This window comes from Nyctereutes procyonoides, unplaced genomic scaffold (assembly GCF_905146905.1).
Source record: "Nyctereutes procyonoides isolate TBG_1078 unplaced genomic scaffold, NYPRO_anot_genome, whole genome shotgun sequence".
Taxonomy (NCBI): Eukaryota; Metazoa; Chordata; class Mammalia; order Carnivora; family Canidae; genus Nyctereutes; species Nyctereutes procyonoides.
The window spans coordinates 41,481,835-41,499,700 of record NW_026575043.1 but is presented as its reverse complement, the minus strand read 5'-3'; the positions used below and the strand labels follow the sequence as shown (position 1 = coordinate 41,499,700).

The 17,866-nt window shown below is 44.1% G+C and overlaps 1 protein-coding gene across 1 annotated transcript in view; it reads left to right on the top strand.

Annotated features, from left to right (window-relative positions):
- The window catches only part of EWSR1 (EWS RNA binding protein 1), a 29,143-nt gene extending 12,975 nt beyond the window's left edge, over positions 1 to 16,168 (top strand). The window contains exons 7-17 of the mRNA XM_055322612.1: positions 1,411 to 1,622; positions 2,459 to 2,639; positions 5,417 to 5,454; positions 5,982 to 6,014; positions 6,329 to 6,447; positions 12,619 to 12,748; positions 13,572 to 13,694; positions 14,377 to 14,539; positions 14,978 to 15,075; positions 15,359 to 15,611; positions 15,769 to 16,168. Coding sequence (XP_055178587.1) covers positions 1,411 to 1,622; positions 2,459 to 2,639; positions 5,417 to 5,454; positions 5,982 to 6,014; positions 6,329 to 6,447; positions 12,619 to 12,748; positions 13,572 to 13,694; positions 14,377 to 14,539; positions 14,978 to 15,075; positions 15,359 to 15,611; positions 15,769 to 15,808 — 1,390 coding nt within the window. The 3' untranslated portion in view covers positions 15,809 to 16,168. The remainder of the gene's footprint in view (positions 1 to 1,410; positions 1,623 to 2,458; positions 2,640 to 5,416; positions 5,455 to 5,981; positions 6,015 to 6,328; positions 6,448 to 12,618; positions 12,749 to 13,571; positions 13,695 to 14,376; positions 14,540 to 14,977; positions 15,076 to 15,358; positions 15,612 to 15,768) is intronic.
- The last annotated feature ends 1,698 nt before the right edge of the window (positions 16,169 to 17,866 follow it).

The window sequence follows — 17,866 nt, the reverse complement described above, 5'->3', positions numbered from 1 at the left end:
AGCAGCTACAATGTCTCGTTTGGGTTTCTTGTAAAGCAGAGGAAGAACTGCAGGTTTTCACATGCACATTTAATTAGAAGCAGGTTTTCAAATGAGCTATCTGAATTGTGTCTTAAAGTGTTACCCTAGTTTTGCTAGAGGTAGCACTTACCTTTTTTGCACTCAATTTCATTGGTTTACATATTAAAGTGCCTCAGATGTGGACAGGTTTGGGAGCAAATACAACTGACAGGTAAGTGTACAGCGTGGAGCAACAGTGGGCAGGGCTTATGGCAGTTCTTCACTGAGCCAGCCTGTGTTGCTGAGGGTAGTGCATCTGGCCTGTTGAATAGGTACACTCCGTGAAGAGAAGCTATTGAGTCCTTACAGCCATGTTGGGGGATGTGATTGAGGCTTAGTTTAGTTGTGCTCTTAAATATAATATTTTTTGATTTTTGTTATTATAAGTTCATCTAAAGTTTAATAGCAGTTCTTTGAAGCTTTATCATTACTCAAGAAGGTATCTTTGATTAGTTTCCCTGCAATGTGGCTGACACGTCAAAAATAATTCTAGTACAGTACATTGATTCTGAAGTTTCCTTATCTGTCTTTTCTTCATGAATGCCCAGATTTCATAGATAAGCAGGCATGTCTGAAAGTTCAAAAGCATATATGATATATAGCAAAACAGTTTGAAACTTGGACAGATCATAAAGAGAAAATTGCCATATTTGTGTGACCGTATACACACCAAGAGCCTTGTACCTTTAGAACAGTCACTGTCATGATTGAAGGAATTATTAGAGGCAGGTTTAGAGCTGCAGTGCGGGATCCCTGGGTGGCGCAGCGGTTTGGCGCCTGCCTTTGGCCCAGGGCACGATCCTGAAGATCCGGGATCGAATCCCACGTCGGGCTCCCGGTGCATGGAGCCTGCTTCTCCCTCTGCCTGTGTCTCTGCCTCTCTCTCTCTCTCTCTCTCTCTCTCTCTCTCTCTCTGTGACTATCATAAATAAATAAAAATTTAAAAAAAAAAATAGAACTGCAGTGCTTAACTGCCTCCTTTACCTCTATGGCTTTTTCACTGGGTCAGCCTGCCCTGGGTCCCTGTGCACATATTCTTCCTTAATTCAGGAAACATCAAACTCACAAATTTGCCTTGAATTTAATCGAACACTGGTTTTAAGAGGATGGGGGGTAAAAGGAGTCTCTAAGGATTGTATGTTGTATAGATTGGTTTGCATTAATTTTCTCCTTTGCATTTAAAGCTTTATTCTGAATACAGATATATTTGCTTAAATTCAAACTGTTGATATTTAGAAAGTAAGTGCATTTTTAAGGGTTTCTATGTCACAATATGAATGTCTGGTAGTTAGGAGGCTTGAAGAAATAACAAGCTTCTCCTTCCTAATAAGCTTTTTTTCTTTCTTTCAGCTACTCCTCTACACAGCCGACTAGTTATGATCAGAGCAGTTACTCTCAGCAGAACACCTATGGGCAGCCGAGCAGCTATGGACAGCAGAGTAGCTATGGTCAACAAAGCAGCTATGGGCAGCAGCCGCCCACTAGTTATCCCCCCCAAACTGGATCCTACAGCCAGGCTCCAAGTCAATATAGCCAACAGAGCAGCAGCTACGGGCAGCAGAGTGAGTTGCTAAGAGAGAAAACCAAATAAGAATGATTATGTTTGGAGTTTCTGAACGTGGGGAAATGCTCTTTGTCGCTATTTACTTTTGGACTCCAGGATGCATCTTTAGGACATAACATCCTAGCTAACTGCTTGGATATCCCATTAAAGACATAAATGCTTTTCTCCAATTTAATTGTTGTTAGTGTACTTTGCAAAAAAAAAATAAAGAAAAGAGAGTTTGAAACTAACCAGAGAAAATATTATAGGACGTTAGCCTCGCTCTCTTTGAGGAGGCTATAATACAGTAAGTAAAGCTGGCATTCCTGTGGCCTACCCACCCACTCAGTAAGGAAGCGAGCAGGTAGCTGTTGAAGACTACTGCAGTTTTGATAGTCAAGTAAATGATATGTTTTGGGGTTTTTTGTTTGTTTAAATCCGTAAAAAAGTAACCAAAAACTGAAAACTGCATTCCCAGTTTAATTTTTATCTGGATCATTGTTTTTAATTAAACTCCATCCATGAGCGTGTTTCTTTATAGCTATGAAATGAGTAGTGCTTCTTGATGGAGCCCAACCTTTAAGCCCTAAGAAACCTGCCTGCTATTTTGTTTCCTGAGAGTAGTTTTAAAACAGCTTTTGGAGACATCCTAGGATACAAAACCCTGTAAACTGTTGACCAGAGGGCTCATTTCTTATTTGGGTGGTTTATTCTAGGCTAACTATGTAAGGTTACTTCAGAAGATGGTGCCTTGGTTAGTGCCTTGCGATTGAGCATTCTGTGATTCCAGGAGAAAGTACAACAGGCAGTGTTCAAATGCTGGTCCATGGCTTACAGATGTGACTCTTTCCTCAGGTTCATTCCGACAGGACCACCCCAGTAGCATGGGTGTTTATGGGCAGGAGTCTGGAGGATTTTCCGGACCAGGAGAGAACCGGAGCATGAGTGGCCCTGATAACCGGGGCAGGGGAAGAGGGGGATTTGATCGTGGAGGCATGAGCAGAGGTGGGCGGGGAGGAGGACGCGGTGGAATGGGGTAAGAGCAAACCTTTTCTCCTTTTACCTAATTTTGTTTCATCCATAGGATTTTCAATGGAAAGAAGGGACTGAAAGACATAAGAAATTTATTTCTACATTTCCATGGACAATCTGTTGAGCCCAGGCCATCTTCTAAAACATGGAAATGTCATCTTTGTGGCATAGATTAAGTGGCAGTTTGCTTTTTTCCCTGCCAATCTACTTGGTTGGGTTGGGGAGAACAAAGAACGGTTTTGAAACGAGAGCTTTCAGTTCCCTTCATGGTTTCCAGAGGTCAAAAGCCTCTGTGGGTAATAGACTCGGGATGGAACACACACAACCCTTCTAACACCCCTAGGTTTTTAACTAATTGCCTTTGAATGTGAAATACCTGGTGTATATATATATATATATACTGCAGAAAAGGAACACAGTTGTTTTCCACAATGTTTGTCCCCAACTTGTGTTAGTACTTGGAATTGTTGAACATAATGATGAAGATCTTGGTCCCGTAACCCCTGAACTATGACCTGAGGTGCACCTGGTACAGAAAAGTCTAATAGCTTTTTGCAGAGTAATGTATATAATTACAGGATCACTCCCCATTGGAGATTTTGAGAAGTCTAAATCGGTTTGACCATTTTGATTGATGGCACAATCTGGTTTAGAAAACTTTGTTTAGATCAGTGACATAACCCTGCTACCTGTGCCTGCCCCTCCCCTCCCTCTCCCATCCCTTCCCCCCTTTCTGGTGTCTGTACTTTGATGAAGGTGAGGTATAATGTTGATGGTTAACATAATCTGGAAGGTTTAGTTCTGTGTGTGTTCTGTCCCTATATAAACTAGTAAAAAAAAAAAAAGTTATGCAGAATGTTGCATAGTATGTATAAATTGGATTTGGTACCACTGTTGGTACAAGGAAAAATTGGGTGTAGGGATTCTTTTTTTTTTTTTAATAGAAGTGGACTTCAAAATTAAATAAAAATTTGATCCTTAATTTTTATATTCCCAAATCTGTTTCCTATTGAAAGATAACTGAAAATTAGGTTCTGTGTATTCTGCATAACTTAAAAAAGTCTTTGGTGAAATCTTTATTGGAAGAAACAGTTATTTGAGAACACAAAAATTGATAAATAATTTGGTATAAAGTAAAATCGGTCTGATTTGGAAAATGTCATTCCATTATAAAGGTTTCACTTTATGGATGTTTTAAAATAGACGTAGACACTTGAAATTACTATCATCACTTCTCCAATCACCTAGAATTCTTAGTATTTTCCAATTGCAAAACCAATTTCAAGTTCATTCATTTTAATACTCCAGAAGTAATAATTCTGCTAATTTTGCTAGACTTTGTTAGTAGAGGGATCCCCTCTTTCTGGATGAGAAGTCTCTCCTGGAGCCATGGAAAAAATCATGGCTTTCCCCACAGGTTTTTCAACTGACTGTGAAGCAGTCAGTTGGATCCCTTGGGGACAGAGCAGGGGCATCTCCCCTCTCCCCTCTTTTTCACTCTGGTGTGGTGATGGTTTTCAGTGTCTTCTGCAGGTAAGGCACTCAATGTTGTTAACATGCCCTTTTTCATTGCCTCAGTATTTTGATATTTTCATTGGCTGTTAAACGTGGAAACTTTTTAACATGCTTTGTCGCATTTATATGCTACAGGTTACAAAGTGAGAGCCTTGTATACACTTCAATACTTAAAAAGTACCCGTACTCAGTACTCAGCCGGCAGCATAATGAAAAGTGGGACTAGACACGGTGTCCATATGGAGAGGAAAAATATACATAGAATATTTTTAACAAAATGTATTCATTGTATAAATGGAATCCTTCTGTAACTTTGGTAACTGCATACTTGTTATTTGGTAATGAACCAGAGGAGGTATAATACTCTAGAATTGTGTAACATTAAAGTGTAAACTTTTGTGTTTAAAGAGAGAGAACATTTTATGGTGTGTACTTTTAAAAAGGAAACAAAGCTGCATGCAACAGCTTGAAATTGTATATTCAGGTATTAAAGGTGCAATACTGGTTAGAAAAAGCTCAGGGCCTCCCACTGAGGAGCTGCCTTTATTTAACTTTAAAGGAAAAATGAAAAAGGCCTGTCGTGTTCCCTCCCCCTGTTTACAGTATGTAAAGCAGTAAGTTTATACTGCTGTCATCACTGTTCTCAACTGATGTGTCTATAAAGTTGCACCCCCAGTCCATTGAGCCTTGGTATTTGTTGTAAATTCTCCTTTCACAGCGATTGTTAAATCCCATTAGTGCCCTGAATTGTATGGCTTTATGCTGAAGATTGGCTGGATGCGTCCTCTGATGTGTGTTGTAGGCGTTTAATGTGGTTGTCTCCTGCTTTATCATACTGTGACTTGTTAGGAAGCCTCACTTGGCTCTCCCCTAGGAGATGTTGAGGGTGCACCTTTATGAACATGGAAAGCAGTTGCCCCAGCTTGCTACTCCTCTCTACAACCAAGCTCTCCGTTTTTCAGTTGATGGGGTGGGTGTTTGGGATCTACTTTTTTTCCCCCTAATTTGCCAAGTATTGCACTATTAATACCAGCCCCCGAAATGAAAGGAACCAACCACACTGGTGTACAATCAGACAAGCAAGGTTGTATATAAAGGAAATTTGAGCAAGCTGCCCTGAAGAAAGGCATAGTGACGAGATGAGAGAGATGCATTGTTTGGAGATGTGTTTAGCCAGTGCCCTTCTTCCCCACGAGCCCCCCCAAGGCTCAGAGCGGTACTGGCTTTTAAAGGGAAAGGCCTTCATTTCTTCGTTTATCCCCCCAGCAGCGCTGGAGAGCGAGGTGGCTTCAATAAGCCTGGTGGTAAGTTTTTGAGTATTACCATGGATAGTGTTTAAAAAAAATACAGTCAGTTTTTAGAAAACTATAATTTTTTATTAGTTTCATAAGCGGTTTAAAAATGATCTATACAAAGAGACTAATGGGTACTGCCGGCATTGTCTTAGGGGTAATAAGGTTAACCTACGGTTACAAAACAAAGGGTAACTTGAAGTATTGAGCAACTGCTTCTGTAATATGGGGGAGAATACAGTTTTTAAATTTGGTTTGGAGGAAAAATTTTGACTTAAATTTAACACTAATTTGGCACATAAGCATTGAGTGTATTTGGTTAATGGTTTAAAAGCAAACCAGCAAAGAAAAAGCAAAACCCTAGCAAATCTTTCACAAATGTTAAAGGGGCACTGCTCCATTTTAGCAGTGCGGGTCATTTTGAATTTAATGAAGCCCCATCAAATGGTGGTATAGTAGATAGCTATGTGTGTTTGTAAGGTTTGTAGCTTGCAAGACGTGCACTAATAGTATTTTATATGATCTTTCCTGGTTGGCAGGACCCATGGATGAAGGACCAGATCTTGATCTAGGTAATTTTGAATTCTTGAATTTTGTATCTTATGTTAATAAATGAACAGCACCGAAGTAAGTGCTTGCTAGAGCTCAGCAGCCTGGTAGATGAGCGTGATATTCTTGCTGTCGGGAGCAGTCTGAGGCTCCCTTTATCGGGAGCATCTACTCCTACTAGCCTTAGACGAAAGGGAAACCACAACTTCGTGGCTTTCTAAGCGTGGCTGGTAGTTCTCTTAGCATTGTGGTAATTACCAGTGAGCAGCAGTGACTAGTGCGTTAATCAGCCTCTGTAGGTACAGCAGAGTAACTCCTGTTTTTTTTTCTCTGAAAGGCCCACCTGTAGATCCAGATGAAGACTCTGACAACAGTGCAATTTATGTGCAAGGCTTAAATGACAATGTGACTCTAGATGATCTGGCTGACTTCTTTAAGCAGTGTGGAGTTGTTAAGGTAAGTACAAGCAAAACCATATGACCCGGCAAGTCTTCCAAATCAGCAGGCATTTTAAAGAGATGATGTTGAGAGTTTCTGAAGAGCTAACCACTTCCAAGTTGCCTGACTTGCTGGGCATGTTGTGGTTTGCTCCTTAAAAATACAGAAACAACAGAAGCAACAAGAAAACCTTTTTTTTTGGTAGAAAAATGCTAAATAGGGTTGGGCATATTTAACTCAAGTCTTTTCTTTATAATTTTCAGTTAATTGTAAGAATACTTTTATGGACACTGCTTTTTGTGAAATACAGAATACACCATAGCATTTTTTAAATGGTCAACATTTATGTTTCTACTTCCAGTATGAGAATTAGAGCTTTATGAGCACGTGGCATATTTTTCTTTCCCAATGTTAATCCTTTCTCCACGCTCCCATCCCGAATCATGCTGTTCCTTTTCATAGACATACGCTATAATTTTGGGGAAGGTTTATTAAACACTAGTACCTATAAGGCAGTGTTATTCTGGGGATATACTAGGAACAAACAGGAACCCTTGGAGTTCACGTACAGTGGGGAACATACAGTAAAAAGGAATATATTGTGTTAGGAGATGGATGTTATGGAGGAAAATAAATCAAGGAGAGCTGAGATAAAAGAAATAGAGCCATACAACTCAGAGCAGGGAAAGCTTTTAGCAACAGTAGATTGAATAGCAAGGCAGAGGGGCCTAGAAGCTCGTGAAGCTGGTGTGACTAGAAAGTTTTAATCTGAGGTAGTGGAATGGTGGTTGGGTTCAGGTGGGGAAAACTAAGAGAAATTATGGTTTTGGGGGGGGGGGTCAGGAGTTCTCAGGTCAGAAACCCAAAGGTTTGGGAGTCCCATATTTCATTTATAAATGTCACTAGTTAATTTATTGTATATTCTCTAATAGTTATTTCTAAGTTTGTGGTCTGTAGTCCATGCTGCAGTGAATATTCTTGTATATGTCTCCTGGGGGGCAGTAAACTAGTGCCTTTTTACTGTATGTATAGTTGGTTCTTATTACTTGCAGTAGTTCTGGAAGGTCACTACAAAGACTGAATTAATGGATACTCAACCACTGCTCCTAGGCAGGTGTGTGCACGGATACATATATACACACACGTCACATACATTAGAATTCTAAATTATAAAAAACCGTTCCCCCTGGTAGATCTATTTTTTTCTTACAAAGAGAAAATGAGGTTCTGAAGTGTTGAGTGACTTGCATGAGTTGGCATTCAGATTCATCCAGCTGGCCCCAGGGCCAGAACTTCTTTCACTGCACTGCCCTGTCCCCACAGTCTCCATCCCTTGAGAGAACTGGACTGAGTGCAGCCTGTCTCGTTTGATCTCTACTGGAACAAGTGCATCAGACGGCTTAAATTTTTGTTGCTCCACACGTCTACAAATAACCACAAAAGTGCTACAAGTATTGATTTTGGAGTTTAAATTTTAGTGAGTAGGCATTTTGCAAATATTAAATCCACAAATCAGATTCAGCGGTACCCACCCAGGTGTAGAATTGCTGGTTCTAAAAGTGCATACTTAACTTTATAACTAATAGTATGGCTGAGCAACTTAGTAGATTTCCACCAGCATTCATAAGACCAAACTCCCCATATCCTCACTGCTACTGGGACTGACCTGAATTTTTAACTTACATCAATCTGCTGGAAGAAAATGGAAATGTGGTGTTTTTCTTAAAATCTTGTTTTTGGAGCACCTGGGTGGCTCATTCAGTTAAGTGTCTGCCTTTGTCTCAGGTCATGATCCCAGGGTTCTGGGAACAAGCCCTGAGTCAGGCTCCCTGCTCAACAGAGCTCCTCCTCCTCCCTCTCCCTCTGCTGCTTCCCCTGCTTGTGCATGCACTCTCTCTTTCAAATAAGTAAATAAAAAATTTTTTGAAGGGATCCCTGGGTGGCGCAGCGGTTTGGCGCCTGCCTTTGGCCCAGGGCGCGATCCTGGAGACCTGAGAACGAATCCCGCGTCGGGCTCCCGGTGCATGGAGCCTGCTTCTCCCTCTGCCTGTGTCTCTGCCTCTCCCTCTCTCTCTGTGACTATCATAAATAAATAAATAAATTTAAAAAAAAATTTTTTTTTTGAAGATTTTATTTGAGAGAGAGCCTGAACATGAGCCAGGGGGCAGGAGGCTGAGGAAGAGGGACACGCAGACTCCCTGTTGAGTAGGGAGCCTGACTCGGGGCTCATTCCCAGGACCCTGAGATGAGATCATGACCTAAGTGGAAGGCAGATGCTTAACCAAGACTGAGCCACCCAGGTGCCCCTGAAATGTGGTTTTAATTTACTTTTCCCTGATTGCTTAATAATGTTCTAATTGCATGCTGTCTCCTATGAAATGCCTATTAGTCTTAACACTTGTTCTTCATTGAGTTGTCGCTTGTTGTTTTACATATGGTTCTATAAAGAATGTATTTTCTTTTATTTATAGAAAGAGTAGGGGATAGGGGCAGAGGGGGAGAATCCCAAGCAGTCTCCATGCTCAAAACGGAGCCCGATGCAGTATTTGATCTCATGACCCTGAGATCATGACCTGAGCCGAAATCAAGAGTTGGATGCTTAACCGCCTGAGCCACCCAGGCGCTCCTACATATAATTCTTTATATTCCCTGAAGGCTGATCCTTGTCTAATACTGCAAATGTATTCTCCCAATTTCTAACTCCTTTTGATGAAAGAAGCAACTCTTAATGTAATTGAATTTACCAATCATGTCGTTATTGGTTTGTATCTTTCTTTCTGTTTGTGAGACCTTTTGTTTCAGTAACATTTATTGAAAGAACCATCTTTTCCTTGATCATATATACTATATCTGTCACATAAATTTCGTCCCATACCCGGAGCTGTTTCTGGTAGTCTTTGTATACTTGGGGTTAATTTGCTAATTAGCACAGCTATTTCTATTTTAAGTCTTTATCTATAATAAAGCAAATTCTGTTCTCTTTCCTTAAAATTGCTCTATTATGGGCAGCCCCGGTGGCACAGCAGTTTAGCGCCGCCTGCAGCCTGGGGCATGCATGGTCCTGGGGACGCCAGATCTAGTCCCACGTCGGGCTGTCTGCAAGGAGCCTACTTCTCCCTCTGCCTGTGTCTCTGCCTCTCTCTCTGTGTGTGTGTGTCTCTATGAATAAATTTTTTTTAACTCTTTAAAAAAAAAAGATTGCTCTATTATTTACTCCTTGTTTTATGTACATTTTAGAATTCCATTTATGTTCTTTAAAAACCCCAATTGGATGTTTATTGAATGTATAAGATAGTTTGAGGAAAATAGATACTTTTATAATACTGAGTAGTTTTTTCCATGAATATCGTATGTGCATTTACTTAGGTCTTGAGTGAAGACCATCTCCTTAACAGTTTTGCAAGTCTGTTTTATTTTTAAAAATTTCAATTATTGTTGGGACGCCTGGGTGGCTCAGCAGTTGAGCATCTGCCTTCAGCTCAGGGCATGATCCTGGGATCCAATATCGAATTCCACATTGAGCTCCCTATAGGGAGCCTACGTCTCCCTCTGCCTATATCTCTGCCCCTCTCTCTGTGTATGTCTCATGAATAAATAAGTAAAATCTTTAAAAAATAAACAATTTTAGTTATTGTTACTGGTCTTTTTCAAATGACATTCTGTGGTTGTTACAACTATATAGAAATAAGATTGGACTTTGATAGCCTTTAAGATTTGCATGATGGGGATCCCTGGGTGGCTCAGCAGTTTGGCACCTGCCTTTGGCCCAGGGCGTGATCCTAGAGTACCCTGATGGAGTCCCACATCAGGCTCCCTGTGGGGAGCCTGCTTCTCCCTCTGCCTGGGTCTCTGCCTCTCTCTCTCTGTCTCTCATGAATAAATAAATAAAATCTTTTTTTTAAAAAAAAAAGATTTGCATGATGAAGGTTTCCTTTTTTTTTTTTTTTTTTTTTAAGATTTATTTTATTCATGAGACAGGCAGAGACATAGGCAGAGGGAGAAGCAGGCTCCCCACAGGGAGCCTGATGTGGGACTTGATCCCGGATCCCAAGATCACACCCTGAGCCAAAGGCAGACACTCAACTGCTGAACCACCCAGGCATCCCAGAGGGTTTCTATTTGTGATGTGTATGATATGTTGTTCATTTGTGTATGTGTGGTTTTTTTCCTAGTTAAGAAAGTAATGTATAGGGATGTCTAAATGGCTCAGTGGTTTGGCATCTGCCTTTGGCTCAGGTCTTGATTCTGGCGTCCTAAGATCAAGTTCCGCATTGGGCTCCCTGTGTGGAGCCTGCATTTCCCCCCTACCTGTGTCTCTGCTTTTCTGTCTCTCATGTATAAATAAATAAAATCTTTTAAAAAGGGAGGGGGGGGATCCCTGGGTGGCTCAGCGGTTTAGCCTCTGCCTTTGGCCCAGGGCTTGAGGATCCCGGGATTGGGTCCCACATCGGGCTCCCTGTGTGGAGCCTGCTTCTCCCTCTGCCTGTGTCTCTGCCCGCCCCCCATCATGAATAAATAAATAAAATCTTTTAAAAATAATAATAATAAAAATTAAAAATTATACTATCAGTTTTGTAAAATAGAGATTTTAAAAATAGATAGCCCCATCATTCATACCACCGTTTTGCCATATTTTTCAGCGTGTATGTTCTTTATAAAAACATAGCATTAGTATGTATGTCTTACAAATACTAGCTTTTTTTTAAGATTTTATTCATGAGAGGGGATCCCTGGGTGGCGCAGCGGTTTAGTGCCTGCCTTTGGCCCAGGGTGTGATCCTGGAGACCCGGGATCGAATCCCACGTCGGGCTCCCGGTGCATGGAGCCTGCTTCTCCCTCTGCCTGTGTCTCTGCCTCTCTCTCTCTCATTCTATGTGACTATCATAAATAAATAAAAATTTAAAAAAAATTAAAGAAAAAAGGTTTTGTTCATGAGAGAGAGAGACACAGGGAGAGAGAGAGAGAGAAGCAGGCTCCATGCAGGGAGCCTGATGTGGGACTTGATCCTGGGTCTCCATGGGACTCGATCTCCGGACTCAGGATCACGCCCTGGGCCAAAGGCAGGTGCCCAACTGCTGAGCCACCCAGGCATCCTGACTAGCTTTCTTTTATATATATATATAAATCAATACTCTTAGGTATCACTAGGTGTTATATAAACAAACGTGTATAAATTAAACTTTGATCATAATGTACTTTTAATGCAGAAAACAGATGAAGCCATATTCTTGTATAGTGTGGCTCCTGAAATCAAGCCAGTTGTATCTGGTGTTCAGCTGAAAAGCTAATGGTGCATTCTAGCTCTGGAGGAAAATTTAGCTGTGTTGGACTTTAAGAATGCTGTTAGAAAGGATCCCTGGGGTGGCTCAGCGGTTGAGCGCCTGCCTTCTGCCCAGGGCATGATCCTGGAGACCCAGGATCGAGTTCCGCGTCAGGCTCCCTGCCTGGAGCCTGCTTGTGTCTCTGCCTCTCTCTGTGTCTCTCATGAATAAATAAAATCTTTAAAAAAAAAAAAAATGCTGTTAGCAGGGCAGCCCAGGCGGCTCAGCGTTTAGCACCGCCTTCAGCCCGGGGTGTGATCCTGGAGACCTGGGATCGAGTCCCACATCAGGCTCCCTGCATGGAGCCTGCTTCTCCCTCTGCCTATGTGTATGCCTTTCTCTCTCTCTGTCTCTCATGAATAAATAAATAAAATCTTTGGAAAAAAAAAAAAAGAATGCTGCTAGCACACTCATAACCCTATGTACTGTACTTCCTGACTTAAGGGTGATTTTTTATTTTATGTGAGACATGGCTTGTGTGATGCCATCAAAGCTTAACTGCCTCGTAAGAGGTGGCTATTTCACTGGGTGCCCTTTAGTGTCGGTACAGAAAATGTTGGGTCAGATACAAGGACACCAGGAGATGACAGCTAGAAAAGGAATGGGAAGCATACTGTTAGCACTTACACACTTTGGAACCTGAGGCCTATTGTGGTTTTCATGACACCTACACCTAAGAGAAAAAAATGACCTAAGTATGTATTTATTGTGGCACTTTAGGAAATAAATCATGCATAATTCACTACTCAGAGATAAACACATCCTACCGAATGTGTGTCTGAAAAAGTACAGCTTTTGACAATTCAAGGGACTTCTCTGAGTGTTAGTGTGTTTCTGGTCACAGCCTAACTATGCTATTTATGCCTAGATGAACAAGAGAACCGGACAACCCATGATCCATATCTACTTGGACAAGGAAACAGGAAAGCCCAAAGGTGATGCTACAGTATCCTATGAAGACCCACCAACTGCCAAGGCTGCTGTGGAGTGGTTTGATGGTAAGAGCCCTAGAGTTGACAGGGGTACTCATTGGTGTCCTTCACTTCAGCCTGCCCTGGGACGCATGAAGGGTCTTGCTAATGGATGTAATTCTGTTAGAATATCATTTTCTGAAGTGGTTTTAGGGACAAGGGACAGATGTATTTTTCCTCTGTGTCACTATAACACATTGCAGAAGGGAGGAACTTGAGAGCCATAGAAGCAGGAAGACCCACTGTCTGCATTGGAGGAGCATTGGATGGCTCCCTTCTGCCATAAGAGGGCCCAGTTTCTGGCCCTGGATTTGGAGAGCCCTCATTTTTTTAGTTCTCATTATTACAAATCCACCTTGCTTAAAGTTGTAAATGCCTCTCTAAGTAAGTTATCAGAAAGTACAGATCACTCCATAAAAAAACCAATATACATTTGAGTTTAAATATATACATATTTAGCCTTGACATTAATTCTGGAATTCCACCACAGACAAAACTGACTTGAAAGTGTCAAAGGACAGTTCCTGGCTCTCGTCTCTTGGCCACTTTACACACTTGCCCTACTTCTCACCCTTTTTGGGGCAAGGGTGCTAGTGCACTCAGCATTCTCCTGGCTTATTTTCTGCCTTAGGGTACAGGGGGTTTGGGAGGTATCTTTTGAAGGAGTTTTAATGAGAATGCCCTTGCCAGTGACAATCTTAGAGAAGATTGTGGTTGGGGCACATGCTACCATTGGGGGTGGTTGACTGTAGTGGAGTTTGTGAGCAAGGGGTACTCTAGCCTTGCCTAATCCCTCAAGGAGGGAAGAGTTGGAAGTTGGGAGTAATGGTGTTCTGTTCTCTTGTTCCAGGGAAAGATTTTCAAGGAAGCAAACTTAAGGTTTCTCTTGCTCGGAAGAAACCTCCAATGAACAGCATGCGGGGTGGTATGCCTCCCCGTGAGGGCAGAGGGATGCCACCGCCACTCCGTGGAGGTATTTATCAGACACCCCTAATAAGCTGCTTCTGTGTTGCTCTGAATATTTTTTGGTAAACTTTGAGAAACTTGATTTCTAGAGTGTAGAAAGACCCATTAGAAATACTAAAAGGTATATAGAATCAGTCCTAACCACTGAATGCTGACAGTTAAAAGGTTACAGGAGGGGATCCCTGGGTGGTTCAGTGGTTTGGCTCCTGTCTTTGGCCCAGGGTGCGATCCTGGAGTTCCAGGATCGAGTTACGCGTCGGGCTCCCAACATGGAGCCTACTTCTCCCTCCTCCAGTGTCTGTCTCTCTCTCTCTCTCTCTCTCTCTTCTCTCTGTGTGTCTCATTAAATAAGTAAAATCTTAAAAAAAAAAAGTTTGTAGGAACGAAGGGAAGAGAAGAACAGGGGTTTCTTGGTCAGAGGAGCTGGAATTCCTGGGAACCACTCTGCCTGGCCAACCCAGGACTGCCATTTGTTCATTCTGCTTGGGTTTCTTTGTCTGCTTGAGAATGCCTGTTCCACAGGTTGTGGGAGCTAACTAAAGTAACGTGCACGGAAGACACACAGCTGGCCCCCTGGCCTACGGAAGTCTGAGTGGCAGCTGTGATCTCTGCATTCCCTTAATGAGAGAGGTTTCCCCTGCAGCAAATCTAGTCCTATCTAGAGGTGACTGGCTCTTTCTTGATTGCAGGTCCAGGGGGTCCAGGAGGTCCTGGGGGCCCCATGGGTCGCATGGGAGGCCGTGGAGGAGACAGAGGTGGCTTTCCCCCAAGAGGACCCCGGGGTTCCCGAGGGAACCCATCTGGAGGAGGAAACGTCCAGCACCGAGCTGGGGACTGGCAGTGCCCCAATCCGTATGTACTTTTGGCAAATTGATACTCTCACTAGTGAAGTCATCCTGTATCTCCCCCATTCCCATTCTGGAGAGGACTGCCAGACTCTGTCTAAGAGTAGTATCATGACCCTGACTGCTCTGGTGGGGCGGAGCGACGGGGGGGGGGGGGGCGGGCGGTGTGTGTGTGCAGCTAATCAGTCAATCTTCAGAGCCTTCTGAAGGATGTCATGGTTGCAACTCCCCGGGTCCGCGTGTACATGGTTTCTGGATCACACACCGGTCTAATTAGGTGCATTGCTGCCTGGGGTTGTGTGTCGTCAAACCTCTGAATGGTGCTTGGCCAGGCTGCAGTGTTTGTGCTGATGGAATATGGGGTGGAATATGGTGTGCTCACGTGCTGCTTTGCTTAATTTCTTGGTTCAGTTGGTGATTTCTGTTGTGATACAATTTTACACAGGGGGTGTGGAAACCAGAACTTCGCCTGGAGAACAGAATGCAACCAGTGTAAGGCCCCGAAGCCTGAAGGCTTCCTTCCACCACCCTTCCCGCCCCCGGGTAGGTACAGGTTTGGGGAGCACCCCCTCAGCGTCTTGGTACTAAACCTATTGTTAACTTGGGGGCTTGGTAAATTGCTGTTGCCAGCCAGGTCGATGTCTCAGTAAGTGTAGTCTTGGTGCTCAAGCTCCTGAAGTTCCATCATCTGTCCTAAAGTGTGACCCAGATACTCAGCTCAAGTAAAGCATCTGGTTGCTTTTTGCCCCAGGAGAAGGCAGCAGATCCTGAGTCGCCACCGTCGTCCTCCCTGTCTTGCTACTGATCTATCTTTTTCCTACCTTAGGCGGTGACCGTGGCAGAGGCGGCCCTGGTGGCATGCGGGGAGGAAGAGGTGGCCTCATGGACCGCGGTGGTCCCGGTGGGATGTTCAGAGGTGGCCGCGGTGGAGACAGAGGGGGCTTCCGTGGTGGCCGGGGCATGGACCGAGGTGGCTTTGGCGGAGGAAGACGAGGCGGTCCTGGTGGGCCCCCTGGACCTTTGATGGAACAGATGGGAGGAAGAAGAGGCGGGCGTGGAGGACCTGGAAAAATGGATAAGTACGTGATGGTGTGAACCAGCTGTGGGCTTCTGGGGGCGTCGAGGCGGGAGCCCCTGCCACACTGACTGGCGAGGGTTGGGCTCTGGTGGGTGGTGGTGGGAAGGAAGCTCCCTGTGCCTTCTCCCGTTGAACCCCGTGCCCCTTTGGCCTTGCAGAGGCGAGCACCGTCAGGAGCGCAGAGACCGGCCCTACTAGACGCAGAGACCCCGCAGAGCTGCATTGACTACCAGATTTATTTTTTAAACCAGAAAATGTTTTAAATTTATAATTCCATATTTATAATGTTGGCCACAACATTATGATTATTCCTTGTCTGTACTTTAGTATTTTTCACCATTTGTGAAGAAACATTAAAACAAGTTAAATGGTAGTGTGCCGAGTTTTTTTTCCTTCTTTTAAAGTTGGTTGTTTAACTAAAGACTAAACAATGGGAACCCCTTGTGAGCATGCTCAGTATCATTGTGGAGAACCAAGAGGGCCTCTAACTGTAACAATGTTCATGGTTGTGATGTTTTTTTTTTTTTAAATAAAATTCCAAATGTTTATAAACAGTCATCCTTCTCGGACTCTGTTGCGTAGTCGCTGCGTGTCTACTTGGAGCACGCCCAGACCCGCTACTTTTCTCCCTCCAGTGTCCTGGGAGGGGAAGCCCCGAGGGGGTCAGGATACTGCCATGTCAGGCGTGGTGCTGCCAGCAAGGAAACAGCGTTTGCAGTGTCACTGTGACCCTGAACCTTCACTCCAGCCACGGGGACATCGAGCCCATTCCGGCTGATGGGCAGGGAGGAGTTCCGTGTCACAGGGCCTGGTGCCGTTGTGACTCGGAGTTCCTTGCAGCTCCTGCGGGCACGTAGACTCGGGTGACAGTCTCCCGGGCTGTGCTGTGGTTTAGTGGACATTCAGTCAGGCTCCCCACGCTTCAGAACGAAGATCTGCCTGGAGGGACCACTAATGGGAACTGTTTTTACTTCCTACTCTGTGAGCTGACATTTCCTGGATGTTACAGGGTCAGAGTTGGCGAACTTGGCAGAGGTCACTGTTCAGCTCTTCCCGGTTGCCTTGTGTGAGGTCAGAAGCCAGGGCTTCTTCCCATGAGCATGTTTCTGAAATTATTGGTGAGAAGAATCCCAGACTCTTCACCTCCGGGCTTTTTTCGTCAGTCTGTCCTTTTCTTGGACTTGCATGAAGGGTATTTAGGTCCAGGCCAGTAGATTTAAGTCTATGCCCGCCTGTGTGGGGGTGATTTCATTCACTGAGAGACGAGGCCCTGCTGTGCCTGCCTGGTAAAAGAGGTTTTCCAAGTGAATGACGGTGTGTAACCCAATCTGCATATAAGTCCGTTTATTACCAGATGTTGAAGAAACGCCAGTGGGGAGTGGGGCTTCTGGAAGCTAGGTCTCCAGGCTCTTGACGTGCCTTACGTTCAGGTGCTCAGTGGGCTGATGTGAAGTGTTGGAGCAAGTCCTGCATGACTCCTACCTACTAAGTAGCCTCAGCTTTTAACATTATTGTGTATTAGTCCATATTCCAGAAGTCTACATGTATGAAATTGGATCTCATTCTGGTTTTCTGGTGCTTAAAAAAAATGATAAAAAGTGAAACCAGCTAGTATCTGAAGCTTCAAGGAGAGACTGTCACCTTTGCCGGAGGAAGGCACAAGAAGAATCTGGAATAAATTGTCCTCTCCATTCCCTGGCCCAGGAGAGCAAGGCCTTGGGAAACCTCTGAGGAGCTCACGTGCCCCTCCCTGCTCACGGCAGCCCTGCTGTACCCAGGGTTTGTACACACACACACCCCTCGGGCCGACAGGGACAAGCCCTGTGCACTCTCCAGCCCTCCTGGACGTACACCCACACCTCTGGCCGCGTCTTCTTATATTAGTAATAGGCCTTGTTCTCCCACCTTGGGGAAGCCCCTCATCAGCCCTTCTAGATACCAGCTCATTTTTCTGTTCCCCGACTGCCCACCTCTCCCCTTCTAGAACCCACTTCTGTCTTTTGCTTCTACTGATAGGGTAGCTCTCAAAGTCCCCAGTGACCACAGTGCCAAATCAGTGGTTCGTCCTCAGTCCTGCGGTGGCTCCTGACCCTCACTGCCCAGCTGACCTCCCAGGCACCAGCTCCTCCTCAGCGTCTGTGGGGCTCACAGAGGGCTGGTGCCAGCCCCTTCCTGCACCCCAGCTCAGCCAATGGGAGCACTTCCTACCTCGCCCCGAAAGTCCTAGAACCTTACAGGGTCCTTTTCGCCTCCTCC